The sequence below is a fragment of the Lycium barbarum genome, chromosome 7, assembly GCF_019175385.1.
Source record: "Lycium barbarum isolate Lr01 chromosome 7, ASM1917538v2, whole genome shotgun sequence".
NCBI classification, from domain to species: domain Eukaryota; kingdom Viridiplantae; phylum Streptophyta; class Magnoliopsida; order Solanales; family Solanaceae; genus Lycium; species Lycium barbarum.
The window spans coordinates 13,934,849-13,953,144 of NC_083343.1; the positions used below are offsets into that span (position 1 = coordinate 13,934,849).

Below are 18,296 nucleotides of genomic sequence, written 5' to 3' on the forward strand. Positions count from 1 at the left end.
GGTTATGTCTATTCAGATAATTCTGGTAAGAGCAGTTCTTTATTTTGGGGATCATTTGTGAGAGCAGCTCGAGTATGGTAATATGGAAGTTGGGTCTTTTAGCTAAGTTAGAGGAAGTTTGGTTGATAAGGCGAGAGGGTAGTGATTGTTGCATACTTCGTGCCGTGGAGGCTTCCGTGTTGTTATGATAATGACTCATTGGTTACCATCAGCGTTCATACTCTCTTTCTTCGTTCGAGTATGAACGATTGTTTAATTGATATCTGATGTAATAACCCATTCGGTCGTTATAGCATTTATGACCCATTTACCTCCGTTGACCTTTCCCCGAGCCCTATGAGTATAATTTTGACCCACGGAGATGGGTGGCACATTTCTCGAGGTCATCGAGCGAGTTCTAGTGTGACTTTTGAAAATTTGAGCCTTTAAGTGAAAGGCGTTTGACCAATAGTTGAGTTTTGGGTGGACAAACCTTTTTGGGAAATCCGTCAATTTCGAGAGGTCCGGATGATTGTTTATGATTTGGCGGGATGCTCGATTCAATTTCCAAGGTAATTGGGAGCGTTTTGGGACTTGGGTTGGAAAGTTGACTTTGGGCCATTTAGGGGTTGACTTGGTCAAATAGACCTCGGTTAGGAAATCCGAGGCTACGGGTGAGTTCGTGGCACGTTTTTATGTGTGTTTGCATGTTTGTTTTGTACATGTGGGCCTCGGGTGATAGTCGCATTTCGGGTTGAGACTTATCAAAACCAAGATTTTCTGGTGTCTGGTGTGACCACCATAGAGCAACTAGAACCGCCATGGCGGTCCCGCTGTAGCAGTCATATTAACGCTATAGCGGCCTTGCGATTTTAGTGTTGGCCACCATATCCGTCCTCCTTACCGCCATAGCGGTTGCATTGTAGCCGTCCTCCTTACCGACATAGCGGTTGCACTGTAGTCGTACTCCTTACCGCCATAGCGGTTGCGCCATAGCCGTTCCTGGACTGCCTTAGCCGTTGACGGGCAGATTTTTCTCTATTCCTTAAGTTAAAAACCCTAAACCCTTATCACTTCATTACTTCATTTGTTTAGCATCTTGGGGCGAATTTGAGAGCTTTTGACCAGATTCTTCAAAGAGGTAAGATCCTTGGCCTTAGAATTCATCACTTTCCCTTCTTAATCATTAATCCATGGTAGAAATTTATGAAACTTGAGATAGAAAATGGGTTTTAATGGTTTCTTCATTAAATGGGTTTAAGCCTTTCTTAATGAGTTATAATTGGTGGATTTAGCTAAGTTAAGCATGGAATTGGTTAGATTAATGTTGTTAGACTTGACTTAATCCTTTTATTTTGATGAAATTGAAAGAGGAAAAGTTGGGTTTTATGATAAATTCCTAAAATGGGTTTTAGACTTCCTAAATAGAAATTGTTGATGAAATTGATTAATATAACCCCAGAATCTCATTTATTCATTGTTGTTAATCTTATATCTTCCATTATTAGAGGTTAATTTGTGGATCGAAAAGTTAGGGCTCATTCCCAAAATTAGGGGTTTCACTTTAAATCCGAATTTCTCTTAATCTTGAGTTAATCTAGAAAATCATTAGTGGGTTTGATCATCTAGACTTGAATTGCATATTCCACCTTAGAATTTTCCGTTTTGCCCTCGTGGGCCTATTTCCCCAATTTCCATAGGTTGGAATTGACCTAAATTAGAAGTATAGCAATATGGCTATTGTTCTTCTTGATTTCTATTGTAGAAAGCGAATATGATTAGACTTTGAGTATTTGGAGACGCTACAAAAGGGAAAGGCAAAGGTGTGGTTGTTCGTGGCTTCTGTTCGGCTTTCCAGGTAGGTTACGCCTTACTTTATGGTTAGACTTCGGTTAGTAAAGCATATGTAGAGTTAGTGATTGTCGAAGCGAGCATGTTACGCCTTCGGGTAAGAAGTTGGGATGGATTCTTTGGTTGGTATTGTTGTTGATTATGGCTTATTGCCTTGTTGTGTTCTATTGAGTAGTTGCCTTATTATGATTTGTTGGCGTGTCGCCACGTGATTGATTCTAGAGTTGTTGCTTAGTGATTGTCCTATGAATTGGAGAGCGTATTTATCATCGTTGAGATTGTAGAAAGGGAAAGCAAGGTTATGGTATTGATATTGTGATTGAGATATGTGTCCTTGTGGGGCACGATTGATTAGATATATTTGTGTTCATTGATTGATATTATGTAGTGTATTCAATCTCATCTTTCATGATACCATGATATGAATACTCAGTGACCTATTCACGATTGTGAACCCGTATCTCTCGATTATTGGTTATTGACTTGTGAACAGGAAGGAGTTGAAATAGGAATATGTGTCCAGGTGTGGCACGATTGTCATTGATATAATCTTGTTGACATTGATATCATGCATGCATTCATACTCGTATATTTGGATCGGGTTGCACGCCGCAACACACACACACACACACACACACACACACACATATATATATATATTGGATCGGGTTGCACGTACCGCAACACTGACTGGGATCGGGTTGCACGTTCCGCAACACTGACAGGGATCGGGTTGCACGTTCTGAAACACTGACTTGGATCAGGTTGTGCGCCGCAGCAGGTAAATGGACTTCGCGGGTCCCCCACGGGTCCTGACTGTTGGAGCGTAGACTTCGTTCGCACGAACCGTGTGTGTATCATTGCATTGCATTCATATTTCATTCACTAATACATCTGATTTCTCGTAGTGGTTATTAATGTAGCGTACGGTGTTTGTGATTATTGATTTCCTGGTTGGTTACTGATATGATATTGCCGTGTGCCCGACTAATATATATTCAAAAATTGATCGGAGTCGAGGAGTTGACGGAGATGAGCTCGTCGGAGCTCCGATAGTGCCGAAAGTAGGATGAGCTCATAAGATGGGAAAAAAATAAGAAGAAAGGAAGGGGTGGGGGTGTGATCACAAAAATCTGAATTTTTCAATTAAAAAAAAGAATAAATTTTAATCAAAACGCATCTATTTTTTAATAACTTTTATATTTTGTGCATTAGCTCCCAGGGAGGTATTAAATTTTCATTTTTTATTTTGTCAGGGGAATAATAGGTCGCTCGATTAGTGGGAGGGTGAAGTTGAATTTTTGGGTATAGTTCAAGGTGCAATCTATGTCTTTTGCCTAAACATAATTAATAACTGATATGATATTTAATTTTTTTTGAAAATTACTTGAAAATGTTAATTGAAACAAATTTTTATTTCTTAGTATAAGAGATGAACGAGATATTATTTTCTAAATCAAAATTTTAGGACCATTAACTAAAATTTACTCATTTATATACAATATTGATGAATATTTTATTTTTGATAATTTCAGATTCCTGATTTTAAAAGCATATAAAATCTATCATAAGTAGAAAGTTATTTTTGATCTATTTCTTTTTTGAAAAAACTTCTAGGCTTATGATTTGTAAGAATGATATGAAAATATAATAATATTTTATACAAATTTGAATAGTTGTAATAAATTTTTTCTTCTTTTTTGTCTGATGAAATAAAGTTTCCAATAATAATGAAACTATATAAAATGAATCAAGATAATTTGAAGCTTTAATAAAAATTTCATTCAACAAAATGAGACTTTAAATACCAAAAGAAAAACAATTAAATAAAAGAGCGATAGAATTTAGTTTTTGTACAATGCTATTGTTTATTTTTTAAATTATTTAAAAGAGTACATGCTATAATTAATATTAATTCAAGGCCGTTTTTGTCATTTTAAAAATAAATGCATTATCCAATTCATTTGTAGCCGTTGATTTAAGATCAAGCGGTTTTATTGTACCATTTAGAATGTGAATGGGGTATTGTTTTCTAAATTCAAAATGTTAATGGGTATATAAATGATGATCATAATATGGTATCATCTATTAACTGAGTAGACTCTTAAATGTCATATCATTACAATCTCTAAATGTTAGGACCAATATGGAAAAGTCATTATGAGATAATAAAAATTCTTTGAATTTCTTTTAATAATACTCTTGTTCCTTACCATTTTCTCTATGATGGTAAGGTAATAAGTAACATTCCTTTCTAGTCTAGATATGGATGGTAACAATTTAAGTATAGATATGTGTAATATCAAAATCAAAGACTCCTATTCATTTCCCACATTATAAATATAAGCATGTTCTTCTGACTTGTCAGAATAAATATACACATTCCCAAAATTTCTACTGTAAGCATGGCTATCAAGAGTGTTTCAGTTCTTGTTTGCACACTCCTTATACTTTTCATAGGTATTTCAAAAGTGCATTAGTTTCTCTATGTTATATTTGATACTTTTCATTCCTTTAATGAAAGACATGTTTGGTTTTGTTTATTAGGAAATGTACTTGTGCATACCTTCACTTAAATGTTCAAGAGGCTAGACTAATGTTATAATATGCTTTTTTTGTATCTGATTCAAGTGATACTAAAATGCAATTTTTTTATCTGTTAGAACTAATATGTCTTTGTTAAAAAATGTTGAAAAATTATTTATATCATTCAATCATAAGGTCATGCACATCTTTAAATAGTTAGATTTAAAACATCTAAACACTAATTTAACAAAAATTCATACACACATGTGCGGCCACACACACACATAACTTATGCGCATTGCTGTGATTTTGCAGGTCACAATAACATAGTTGATGCATCAGTGTGTTGCCAGGATCACAAGCTTAGTCCATGTGTACATGGTAGAGATGATAATCCAGAGTTTGATGGCAAATGTTGGTTATTATGCATTAATGATTGTGAGAAAGGAGGACAATGTATAAATAACAATACATGTCACTGCAAATGTTAGCTTCATTTCTACATAAAATTAAATATGAAAGATGGATTTGAAATTATTCATTATAGGGCATTTTAGTCCTTTTCTGTTGGATTACAATGTATGTTTTAAATCTTTCAAGTATGTTTCCTTTTGATAAGATCCAGGTAAGTTATTCTCTTTACGGTATTTATGATACGAGCAAAAAAATTGGTCATTATAATTAGATACTTCTAGTCCTGGATAATCATTCAACTAGATAAAGAAAAAATAGTTGAATAAATATCTCATTCTAAGTAGGCGTTTGGCCATAAAAACCAAGTACTTTTCACTTTATTTGAAATTTTAGAGTTGGAGTTGAAGTTGGGGTTAAAGATGAAGTTGTATTTAGTTATAATTTTTGCACAGGATATTTGGTAGTGTGAACGTATTGAAGTGAAAAAAATCAAAACAAGGTTTTAGTTGTTTTTCAAATTCCAAATATGCTGATTTCCAAATAAAGTGAAACAATTTTTTGAAAAAAAAGTGAAAAAATTTCATGACCTAACGGGTCCTAAGTTTCCATTAATCCCGTTTATCCACTAATTAGTAAAAATTTATCAAAAAAATATGTTAGTTATGAGAAATTTAGCGAAGGATTAGATGAAGGTCGAAGCTAGCTAATCTTTTTATTTTATTTTATTTTTATAATGGGTAGCCCTGAAAACATTATGTATTCGAAATTTCAATTTCTTTTTAGTAGCTCATGATATACCCTGATGGTACATTTCAGTTACAATTTACAACTTCAATAATTTTTTTTTTTTGGGCCTTTACGTTTCCTAATTTAGTTCCACAAACATATTTGGATATTTCATTTATGCTATTGCCTACATTATATTGTTACTTTAAGTTAATTTAGCAAATATAATAACAGAATAGATAAGCTCAAGTTTCACTTGGTAGGTAATTTAGGTTGAGTATAAATCACGTCCCACCCTGGTTTGCAATCGTGATCTGGATCTACCAGGCTTACATTCTTCTGATCATATTGTATAATTTAAAATCTACTCCACATGTTTGCTCGTTCTCCCTAGTATCCTCCTCGACCAGATGATGCCTCAATTGAATCTTCACCGAAGCTATCTCTTTTGATCTCAACTTCCTAGTCTGCCGATGGCTACTGACTTCTCCTCATAAACTAGATTTTGATCAAGCAACACCGAATCCCATTGTATCACATGAGAACCATCCATATGGTACTTCTTCAGCATCGAAACACGAAACGCAGGTGAACACCCGAAAACCCATGAGGTAAGGCTAACTCATACGCTGGACAATCTCAAAGAGCCCAAAAAACCTCGAGCTTAACTTAGCCTTCTTTCAAACCTCATCAATCCCTTCATGGGTGAAAACTTCAATAAAACCCTCCCTCTGACCATGAGCTTCAAATCACGAACCTTCCGCTCTGCATAACGCTTTTGGATACTCTGAGCCCTGAGAAGCCTGTCCTGAATTCACTTAATTAACATTATCTAAGGAATATCTCAACAAATATGTACCTGAAACCTCACCTCAAATGCATCAAACCAACCAATCGGAGAATGACATCTCTTACCATACAAAGCCTCAAATGCTGCCATCAATGATCGAATGATGACTGTTGTATTAAGCAAACTCTGCCAAAAGCAAGAACTGGTATTAATGACCACAAAAATCAATAACACAAACCTACAACATATCCTCCAAAACCTAAATAGTCCGCTCGGACTGACCATCTATGTGAGTGCCACGACCTAAATTTGCAGGTCATAATGAAACTTATACTATCCCACCGATAGGCGAACCATTCCCAAAATAACAAATCATTTATAAAGTAAATTAAAAGAATTGATTACACTTGCAACATTATCCAACAGTCTTAATGTAAATACATAAGTGCGGAAAGTAACTTAGTCAAATACATTCCCAAAACCTGGTCTAACTCGTACAAGAGCTTCTAATAGAATTTTTAAATAGAAGATGGATAGTATAACATAAATTGAAAGATCCATGGCTGTGGGTCCAATTGTAGCTCACCCTAGAATCTAGAGTAGGATAACCTTGGGATCAACCACGAGGTCTGAAACTGGTGCACGTGTTCGTATCTGCACCCAAAAAGTGCCGCATGTGTATTATGAGTACAAACCACTAGTACTCCATAGGTATCATAGGTCGACAATGAAGGAACCATACATATAGTATATAAATATTGAAAACATATGTAAAGTTAGTGATTGTCGGAGATAGCATGTTACGCCTTTGGGTATGAAGTTGGGATGGATTCTTAGGTTGGTATTGTTGTTGACTATGGCTTGTCGCCTTATTGTGTTCTATTGAGTGGTTGCCTTATTATGATTTGTTGGCTTGTCGCCACGTGATTGATTCTAGAGTTGATGCTTAGTGATTGCCTTATGATTTGGAGAGCGTATTTATCATAGCTGAAATTGTAGAAAGGGATTGTAAGGTTATGATATTGATATTGTGATTGAGATATGTGTCCATGTGGGGCACGATTGATTAGATACGTTGTCTTCATTCATTGATATTATGTAGTGTACTCAATCTCATCTTTCATGATACCCTGATATGAATACTTAGTGACTTATTCATGATTGTGAACCCGTATCTCTCGGTTATTGGTTATTGACTTGTGAACATGAAGGAATTGAAATAGGAATATGTGTCCAGGCGTGGCACGGTTGTCATTGATATCATGCATGCATTCATACTCATATATTTGGATCGGGTTGCGCGCGACAACACACACACACACACACATATATATATATATATATATTGGATCAGGTTGCACGTACCGCAACACTGACTGGGATCGGGTTGTGCGTTCCCTAACACTGACTAGGATCGGGTTGCATGTTCCGCAGCGTTGACTTGGATTGTGCTGTATGCCGCATCAAGTAAATGGACTTCGCAGGTCCCCCATGGGTTATGATTGTCGGAGTGTAGACATCGTTCGCACGAAGCGTGTGTGTATCATTGCATTGCATTCATATTTCATTCACTCATGCATATGATTTCTGGTAGCGGTTATTTATTGTACCGTACGGTGTTCGTGATTATTGATTTCCTGGTTGGTTACTGATATGAGATTGTAGTGTGCATGAATAATATATATTTGAAAATTGATCAGAATCGAGGAGTAGAGACTTTCTCCTAGGTTGAGACTTGAGGATCCGGAGTGACATTGTTGGCTGTGCTAGTGTTTATGGTTATTCTATGGAATCGTGAAAAAACTTGGCAAGACTTGTGTTTAGGTGCTTCACTATAGGATATGATTCGGTTATTGATCCTTATGTACTTGAGTTGTCATTCTTGGACTGTGTGGTGTGTATACCTGATAGTGAGCATATCTTTTCTTCAGTCTATTACTTTATATACGTTAATTAACTGTTGTCGGCCTATGATGCTTACTCAGTACGTGTTGTTTGTACTGATGCTGCCTTGCTACACTCCTTTTCGGGGTGTAGAGTTTGAGACAGGTTTCGCTTCTACTTCTCGCGGCTGATTTTCGAGGCCTGGATTGCGAGTGTCTAGGGTGAGCATCTGACAAGTCGCTGCCCGGAGGCTCATCTATCCTGTCTTTATATTCTATCATTCATACAACTTTTTATTTGACTTTCAGACTTGTATATTAGACATTCTTGTAGTTGCTCTTGTATGAGTCAGACCAGTTCTTTGGGGATTGTATTTATATTCTGCACTTATGATTATTTATGATTCAGGCTTCTACTTATTCTGCTCTATTTAGTTTATTGGGGTTTGAATTGATGATTTGGGAAAGGGTTCGCCTAATGAGGTGGGAAACGGTAGGTGCCCGCGCGACTTAGTTAATTTGGGTCGTGACACCCGACATCAATTAGAGGCCCCACATACACAAACCAGATATGCACACACATAAAAACGCGCTACGAATTCACTCGTGGCCTCGGAATTTACGACGGATGCCTAATTTACCAAGCCACCCCCCAAACGGAATAAAATAAGTATCCAACCAAGTACCCAAAATGCAATCAAACCCGAACCATCCACCCCACCAAGTCATAATTGACCCTCCGGACCTCAAGGAATTGACGGAATCCCCAAAAATGTCCGTTTACCCAAAAGTCAATCATTGGTCAAACACTTTCACTTAAACATTCTAAATCCTTTAGTTTTCACTAGACTCGCTTAAAGTCTTGGTAATGGATCAACAGGGGTAAAACGGTCAAAAAGCACATAACGACTTACAACAACCTTATTCCATGTGTACATGGTAGAGATGATAATCCGGAGTTAGATGGCAAATGTTGGTTCTTTTTTCATAAAATTAAATATGAAAGATGGATTTGAATTTATTCACTAAAGGGCATTTTAGTGCTTCGCTGATGGACTACAATGTATTTTTTTAAATCTATGAAGTATGTTTCCTTTTAATAAGATCCAAGTTGTATGGGTTTTCTTCTGAAATAAAATTGAAGTTATTCTCTTTTCGGTATTTATGATACGAGCCAAAAATTTGGTCATTATAATTAGATACATCTGGTCTTGGATAATCATTCAACTAAACAAAGGAAAAATTGTTGAATAAATATCTCATTCTAAGTACTTCTTCCATTAATCATGTTTAGCCAAGAATTAGTAACAAATTATCAAAAAAATATGTTAGTTATGAGAAAGTTAGCGAAGGATTAGAGACGAAGCTCGTAGCTATCTAAGTCCATTTTTTTTGGGTAATGGTAGCCCTGAAAACATTACGTATTCGAAATTTGAATTTTCTTTAGAGGCTCATGATTTATCATAGTGGTACATTTCAGTTACAACTTAAAACTCCAATATTTGTTTTTGGGGCTTCACGTTTCATATATTAGTTCCATATATAGATTTCAATATTTTATTTATGCTATTTCCTACATCATATTGTTACTTTCAGTTAATTTATCAAATATAATAACAGAACCGATAAGCTCAGGTTTCACTTGGTTGGTAATTTATGTTGAGTGTAATCATGTTCCACCCCGATTTGCGATCGCGGTCTGGATCTATCAGGCGTACATTCTTCAAAGCATATTGTAAACGTTAAAATCTTCATTTCACGCTCCTTTAAAATAGTTTAAACTGTTAATTGTTGGAAGAATGCTTTTAAGTACATGATAGAAACTTCTGGTTACACCATATCAGTAGTCGTTTGGTATAGGGTATAAGATGGGATATACTGGTACTAAATTTTTCGGTTAAATTAGTACCATGTTTGGTTTGAGTTATTAATTAGTACTGGTACAAAATTATACCATAAATTGGGATAATATTATCCTCTTTTCTAGTTGGTATAACTAATACCAGTACTAATATATGTTGGGATAACTTTTCTAAATGACCATCTTGCCCCTTGACCTGTTTCATATATACGTATTACGCTGTTCCAGAATTTTCTTTTCTCATCTTCACTTCTCCCACCAGAGCTTTGGGCACTCAACTATGGGAGATTGATACTCCAACAAATCCAACATATTGATACTCCAACAAATCCATCTCTCTAAGTTTGTCCTTTTATTTTCTTCTCCTTTTCTGTTACTTTACCATGTATCTATTATCATTAAAAAAAAAAAAACCCTTTACCATTCTACTTACAAATTGATAAGTTTTTGGTATCACAAGAAATCTTCTCCCTTCTACTTCATGTTTTCCTCCTCTTTTTTTTTTTTTTTTCTACTTTCCTCTTCTTGTAAATTTTTATTTTTTATTAATTTTTTTTTAATTTTGTATGTTTATTGATCATTGAATAAAGTAGCAGGTCTATTGTTTAGTTTCTCTCAGGAGTAATACGATGCTAAATCTGAGTTCCTCTTAGATTTCTTCGGTTGTATTCCTCTTATCAGTACTAATGTGGATAAATGGTTAAAATTTTTTGAAAATGAGAGGAAGATTCACATTTTGTAATCACTAATGTTGGGGTTTGGATTTTTGTTGTACTGGTTTTGATTTTTTGAAGCTTCGAGTTTTTCAATGTTATTTTTATGTTACTAATGGAGATTTAGCGGGATATTGACGTTTTTTTTTACCTTCTTTTGATGTAATGATTCAACTAGAACTATTGTGTTTATAGATGACTATACTATTTCTAATTGTCACCAGTTATAAAAGAGGACCGTATTGCGGTGAAAAACGCAACTCTTTTGTGAAACTTATTTGTTCTAGTGACCGATGGTGACAATGGTGAAATTTATTTGTACATGAGAAGAAAACAAGAACTCAGTTTTATATTATGTAATATCTATGTTTCAGTATATATGCTCAGTTTAATAATGATTTTGCAATTTTTAAACGACAAATTGGTGTCTATGGATCCTCAACAATTGTGCGATGTCGAATGTTTTATCATCCTTGAGGAGATTATGGTGCATTAATATGTTGTCTTTATTTGTATTTTTATGCCTATTTACAACATAATTTTAAGAAGACAATCTAGAAATAGATGGGTCACTCGATATACCACATGTGCTAGAATTCCTAAAATCACGTCTCATCTAAATTCTATCATTCGTGACAGTGATATTGTATGTATTGATAAGCTTAGGATGGATAGAAAGGCCTTTCACATTTTAGCTTCTTTAGCCACGAATATTGGAGGATTGACAGACACTAACAATATGTCAAGCACTGAAAAGCTAGCAATGTTCTTAAATATTTTGGCTCATCACGAGAAGATCAGGTCTATCAAAGTTGATTATATTAGATCGGGGTGGAGTGTAAGTCAAGCCTTTAATGAATGTCTAAGAGCAATTCTCAAACTAACTCCATTATTACTTGTTAGTCCTAATCCAGTGGCCGAAGATGAGACTGATGATCGATGGAAATGGTTTAAGGTAGGTAAATTTCAATATAACATTTGATTTACTATAGAAAGATTTAAAACATTATCTTGTAAGTATTTTGTTAATTTATTTTATAGGGTTGTCTAGGTGCATTGGATGGTACTTACATTCCCATTAGTGTTCGAACTATAGATAAGCCAAGATACAGGACACGAAAAGGAGATATAGCAACTAATGTCTTGGGGGTTTGTGATAGAAATCTTAACTTTACTTATGTCTTACCTGGTTGGGAGGGATCAACCGCTGATGGTCATGTATTGCGAGATGCTGTTGTACAAAGGAATGGTTTGAAAGTACCCGAGGGTATGCTTTATACAGAAAGACTTGTCTATTCTTATTACCTCAAAAATAGAATAATATTTTAAAGTAATTATATTATTGTTTATATTTTTTAGGAAATTATTATTTATGTGACGGAGGATATACAAATGGAAATGGTTTTCTGTCCCCTTATCGAGGATATAGATACTGGCTAAGGGATTGGCAAGGTGACAATCCACCACCTCAATGCCTAGAAGAGATGTTTAATATGAAGCATGCTAGGGCGCGCAATGTTATTGAAAGAGCATTTGGTGTATTGAAAGGACGTTGGGGAATTCTTAGAAGTCCTTCGTGGTACTCGGTTAAGATTCATACTGGAATCATTAGTGCATGCTGTTTGTTACACAATTTCATTCGAAGAGAGATGGAAGTTGATCCATTAGACATGGAAACATAATTCAACATGGAGCATCAACATGAACCTGAACATGGAAATATTAATACCGTTGAACCATCCGATGAGTGGACCACTTGGAGGGATGAGCTAGCTCAGTCTATGTGGAATGAAATATCTAGCAACTAGTCTTTGTAATGTTTAAGTTATGTTGTCATTTTGTGGTGCTTGTACACTTTTGGTATGGTTTTCGTCCATTGGATGATGTAGTAGCTAGTGATATTTTGTGAAGACAAATTGTGAATCTTTTTGTATGTCTCACATTGCTGTTTGTGGAGACAATTCACCTTAATGTATATCTAACAATATCTTTTTGAAGACAAGTAGTGAATCTTTACGTATGTTTTTACTTCTTTTTTTTAATATAATCAGTGTATCTATGAGTTAGTCTCACATTATTAGTTTTCCTGAACAATTTAGTTGTATTTTTTTTTTTTGGTGATGGATAAAATATTTATAAGTGAGTCATAAGTTAAGTGACTTCACATCTTCTTGTTAAGGTTCTTAATTATTTGATTGCAAATAGCAAATACTTGCTCATTTCTTGCTATGTTGTTTATTTGATCAGCTTTGGTCAATATCATATTGACGGAATGAGTAATCACACATCATCTTCTGACCAAGCATCAAAAAGGTCGAGCCGAGCAACACCTCAGAGCCGAAGGTCATGGACACTAGAAGAAGAACGCACTCTTATTGATGGTTTAAAGGATTTGTGTGTCAAGGGTTGGAAAGCGGATAATGGCACCTTTAGGCCCGGATACATGACGAAATTGGGTCTTTATTTAAACAAAATCCATCCTAACCGTGGATTGAAATCTCAACCACATATTAATTCTAAAATGAAGCATGGAAGAAGGATTACGGGACTATAGCTTTATTAAAAAGTCGTAGTGGTTTGGGCTTTCAATATGGTGAAGGAAGAATTATAGTTGATGATCCAAGCAAATGGGATGAGTTTGTTAAGGTAATGAAAATTTTATTTTCTGCTCATCGAATATGTTGTTAATAAAGTTTCTTAACATGTGATTTCTGTTGCATATGCCAAGTAAAAGAGAGATATGGCTTTAGTAGTTTGGCTCTTTACTATGCTTGTCCTCAAATTCTAAAGTCACTAACTTAACTAAAGGAAGTAATATTGTTTTATGTCAAGACTACTGCCTTAGCTCTATGTTAGGACTGTTAACTTCACTAACTTAACTAAAGGAAGTAATGTTGTTTTATGTCAAGACTATAATATCATGTCTATTCTTGGACTTATTCCTTTTGCTGCATCAATTTATTTGGTTTGTGGTATTAATTTGTATACTTATAAAGTACGTATGTTGATTGAATATGTTGCTTTATCCTATTTTATTATAGGCTGATCCAAATGCCAAAGGAATGCAAAACAAGACATGGCCATTGTTCGAGGATTGGGAAGAAATATTTGGAAAAGATAGAGCAACGGGAGAGTTTGCAGAAGGGCTGAAAGATGCTTTTGAGAAAATTGTTAGGATCCAAGGTCAAGGAGTTTTTAATGACAGGAGATTATGATTTCTTATTGAAGTTGATGATGAAGATGATGAAGAAGATGCTAGACATGAACCTGATGTAGCCCCTGGAGAAGAGGAAAATGCTCATAGACCTAGTAGAGCTTCTCAAAGTGTAGATAGAGCTTCTGAAAGTGTAAATCCCAAACACCAACAAAACCAACAACAAGGTAAAAATACTAGAAGCTCCTCTTCTAATGTCAATGATAAAGAGAAAAGCAAAAAAAAGAAAAAGAACTGTTGAAGATGTTAACGAGACAACTTTAAGGGATTTAGTTGATGTTATGAAGGAATTTACGAAAAATCACGACAAAACAATGGGTGCTTTAATTGACATGTATGGGGTGCGTGATGAATCTGAAATTAGTGGAAAAGTTTTAGATATCCTTTCATCCCCTGCTTATCAAGAGTTGTATAGTCCAGATCAACAAATCAAAGCATCAATGGGGCTTACTTCTGATGTTAGAAAAATGGATTTGTTCTTACGAATGGGTGAACTTCAACGTCAAAACATTGTGTGGATGATTGTCAATGACATGTTTCCAAGTACATGAATATCATTGTAAGGGCTGGCCATGGGTTGATATTTTTGCTAAATTGACGATCTTCAAAAGGGTTAATGATTGTATCTGTTTTTGAAGCCTTAGCTCTATAAACTTGATATGTAGTCGGGAAGAGCATGAGGATGTAGATGTCAATGTTATATGTGTGAATGGTTGTCAATGATAGGTTTCCAAGTACATAATATGATTGTACAGGCTGGCCATAGGTTGATAATTTTTGCTAAATTCACAATCTTCAAAAGGTTTAATGGTTGTATTATATTTTGATGCCTCCGCTCTATAAACTTGATATGTGATGGAGAAGAGCATGAGGATGCAAATGTAAATATAATATATGAATGCTAATCATGTATTTTGAACTTTTCTTATGGTATGGTATTTTGTGTATGTTTCTACAAATCTTAGTTTCAGTTTCTGCGCTCATTTTTGTACAGTTTCTGCATCATTTTTGCACAGTTTATGCATTTTCTGCTTCATTTTTTCATAGTTTCTGCATTTTTTGGCTTCAGTTTTTGCATTTTTCTGCACAGTTTCTGCATCATTTCTTCACAGTTTCTGCATTTTCTGCATCATTTTTGCATAGTTTCTGCATTTTTTTGCTTGAATTTTTGCATTTTTCTGCACAGTTTCTGCATTTTCTGCATCATTTTTGCACAGTTTCTGCATTTTTTTGCTTCAGTTTTTGCATTTTTCTGCACAGTTTCTGCATCATTTTTGCACAGTTTCTGCATTTTCTGCATCATTTTTGCATAGTTCCTGCATTTTTTGGCTTCAGTTTTTGCATTTTTTTGCACAGTTTCTGCGTCATTTTTGCACAGTTTCTGCATTTTCTGCATCATTTTTGCACAGTTTCTGCAATTTTTGGCTTCAGTTTTTGCATTTTTCTGCATAATTTCTGCATTTTCTACATCATTTTCGCACAGTTTTATGCACAATTCTTGCATTTCCAGCACCTAGTTTCAGTTTCAGTTTCTGTTTTTTTGGTTTCTAGGCAACCAATTTACTAGCTTGAGTGACAAACCAAAGTTGTAAGAAGAAAAAAAAAAGGAAACAAACTAGTGAGAGTTCATTATAATGGGTAATTTATAACCTATGCACCAAGTTGGATCTCTTGTATGTTTTTGCACTTATGCACAATAAGCCATTGGAATATCAAGGTTAAAATTGAAAATGAAAACTTTATCTAGGTTTATCCAACTTCAAACCAAACACATGCTTTGAATTATACATGGTATATCCCATCTTTAATCCAATGAACCAAACAAAGGACTAGTACTAAATAATCCAGGGATTATTTAGTCCCAGAACTATAATCCCAGCATAAATTTATCCGTGTACCAAACGACCACAGTTTAGAGTTGTCTTAAAAAAATAGAGCCAGTGCAGTGCAACATAATCTGGTGAAATATGGGAACAATAGTGCTTTCATTGGACTGTCTATTGACACAAACTGCTTTTGGAATGAACCGCCCCCCCTCCCTCCCTCCTTCTCCCCCCCCCCCCCCCCCCCCCCCCCCCCACCCTTTTTTTTTTTGATCTACTACAAGAAAAGTTCCTTCATTAGCCCTTAGACTGTATATTCATTATATTTTGGGAAAATACATTAAAATCCTCTCAACGTATAGCCAGATTAATTATGACACACCTAATCTTTGCGGGCGACCTATTACCCCCCAGTCTTAATTTTTCAGTATTTTAGTACCATTTTCGACTGACGTGGCAAAAAATAAATAAATTATGGCGAGTGAAAATGGTCCAAACGAGATATTTTAATAAAAATTAATTTTTAAAAATTAATTTATATTTTATCCTCTCACCTAACCCACCCTCCCTCTCTTTCACATTTCAATTGTTAAATGCAATTTATTTTTCTCTTTCTTCTTCTTTCTCCTCAACCACGGCCGCCGCCGCCACACCGCAGCAGCAGCAACAACAACAACGCCGCAGCAGCAGCAACCACCACCGCCGCCGCCGCCACACCGCAGCAGCAGTGGTAAATATAATTAATAATTAATAATTATAATTAATAATTAATAATTATAATTAATAAAAGAAAAATCAAATGAAAAAAAAGAAGGAAAAGTGGCAGTGACGTGGCACCAATGTGGCAGAGAGTGTGCAACACTCTCTACTGTGCAACTGGGCTTCAATTTTTTTTTTTGCCACGTCAGTCAAAAAAGGTCACTAAAATACTGAAAAATTAAGACTAGGGGGTAATAGGTCGCCCGCAAAGGTTGGGCGCGTCATAATTAATTTGGCTATACGTTTGGAGGGGGGGGGGGTTTAATGTATTTTCCCTTATATTTTCTAAATTTAATTATTGTTTACCCCGATTTTGGATAATCAATTAAATTTGTAAGTAGGTATAGGATATGTGCTTGGTCTTGATGTATATTAGATAGAGAAAATATGTATATGAGGGTTCTTCAATAAAACGGCTAATGATGACGATTTGCTATGAATATAAACGTTTATAAACAATGTTGAATGCTTGATGGAAGAAACACAATATAAATGGAAACAAGTATCCTTGGCCGGATCAGATATTGAGAGAGAAATTGTATATATGAACTCTTTTATTATAAATGTTCTTGGAAAGTAAAGGAGCCAACCCTTTCAAAGGAAGGGGAGGTGCTCTATTTATAGTGTGACCTCCATGGGCTCCATACAATATGAACTAATAAAAATAATAGTAATAAGGACAGCTTTGCACGGATTTGGTGGGATTAGACTGACGGCGCCGTCTGACACACGCATGGTGGGTAGTTGACCATGACTGGACGCTACTGGCGCGTGGCTCGCGTGCAACGGCCACGCGTACCAACGGCTACTCGGACCAACGGCTACTCGGACCAACGGCCACGAATGCTCGGATCGCCGGGCTTGGCCGTTTCAATGACGCAGAAGGCAGATCAGTCGGTGCCCTCGCTTAACTTCGGCCCAAGCGTTACCCCGGTCAAGGGCGAATAGTATCCGGCACATTCTCATTCCTTCCGCCGGTTCCTCGTTCCACCGGTTTGCCTCGTACCCGGTTTTTACCGCATACAATTATAATATTCATCTTTACGTCTTGTCTACTTATCCTTATATAGCTTTCAAGTAGTTAAATATCTTCCAAAGTGTAGTTGTTGCTTCTAAGTTTTTGGTTCTTTCTGCTTCTGTGAATAAAAAAAATTGAGTTTGTGGATTTGGTGGGAAGATTTTGTGCATATTATTGAGGTGAAATCGATGATAAAATGAGCAACACCAGAAAGGCTGGTGTTATTATTTGCTTCATTGCTCGTTCACTTTGGATGGAAAACCCAGTTCATTAATGGTCTTGAATTGTGTGTCATTGTGTGCGAAAGAGAACAAACTTGATGTCACAAAGGGTAGACTTGGAAGAACATAAAAAATTATGATTTAAATATGTTTTATTACAAAAAAAGATACAAAAGGGAGGGTACTATAATATGTCAAATCACAAGGGAGATCAGTGTTATTGAGGCAAATATGGAGGGAGGTCTTCGAAATTATTCCTATATTTTAAATTAGTCAAATTAGCGAATAAGAAATAGTGTAAAGCCCATTTTACCCCGTTAACACTTTGGGTTTCAAAAATAATACCCCCTTCACATTTTGAATGAGACAATAAATTTCCTTGATCTTAAATCAGTGGTTAGATGTGTTGTATTATTGCATAAATTTTAAAATGTCAAAAATGACCTTCAGTACTATAATTCCTGACATATCTTTCAGTAATTATAATTGTTAAATAATGATACTTTTTTTTTTTTTTT

At 35.4% G+C, this 18,296-nt stretch overlaps 1 protein-coding gene across 1 annotated transcript; it reads left to right on the top strand.

Annotated features, from left to right (window-relative positions):
* The first annotated feature begins 11,410 nt into the window (after positions 1-11,410).
* LOC132601297 (protein ALP1-like) lies at positions 11,411-12,425 on the top strand. Its single transcript, XM_060314398.1, has 3 exons — positions 11,411-11,698; positions 11,785-12,010; positions 12,103-12,425. The coding sequence occupies exons 1-3, from the start codon at positions 11,411-11,413 to the stop codon at positions 12,423-12,425; spliced, it is 837 nt and encodes a 278-aa protein (XP_060170381.1).
* Positions 12,426-18,296: the final 5,871 nt, after the last annotated feature.

What these genes read in the sequence shown, in the direction of transcription:
- LOC132601297 (XM_060314398.1), top strand. Translation starts at nt 11,411, where the DNA reads ATGGATAGAAAGGCCTTTCACATTTTAGCTTCTTTAGCCACGAATATT. An exon ending in ATCGATGGAAATGGTTTAAG is followed by an intron (nt 11,699 to 11,784) that starts GTAGGTAAATTT and finishes TTTATTTTATAG; the next exon opens with GGTTGTCTAGGTGCATTGGA. An exon ending in TGGTTTGAAAGTACCCGAGG is followed by an intron (nt 12,011 to 12,102) that starts GTATGCTTTATA and finishes TATATTTTTTAG; the next exon opens with GAAATTATTATTTATGTGAC.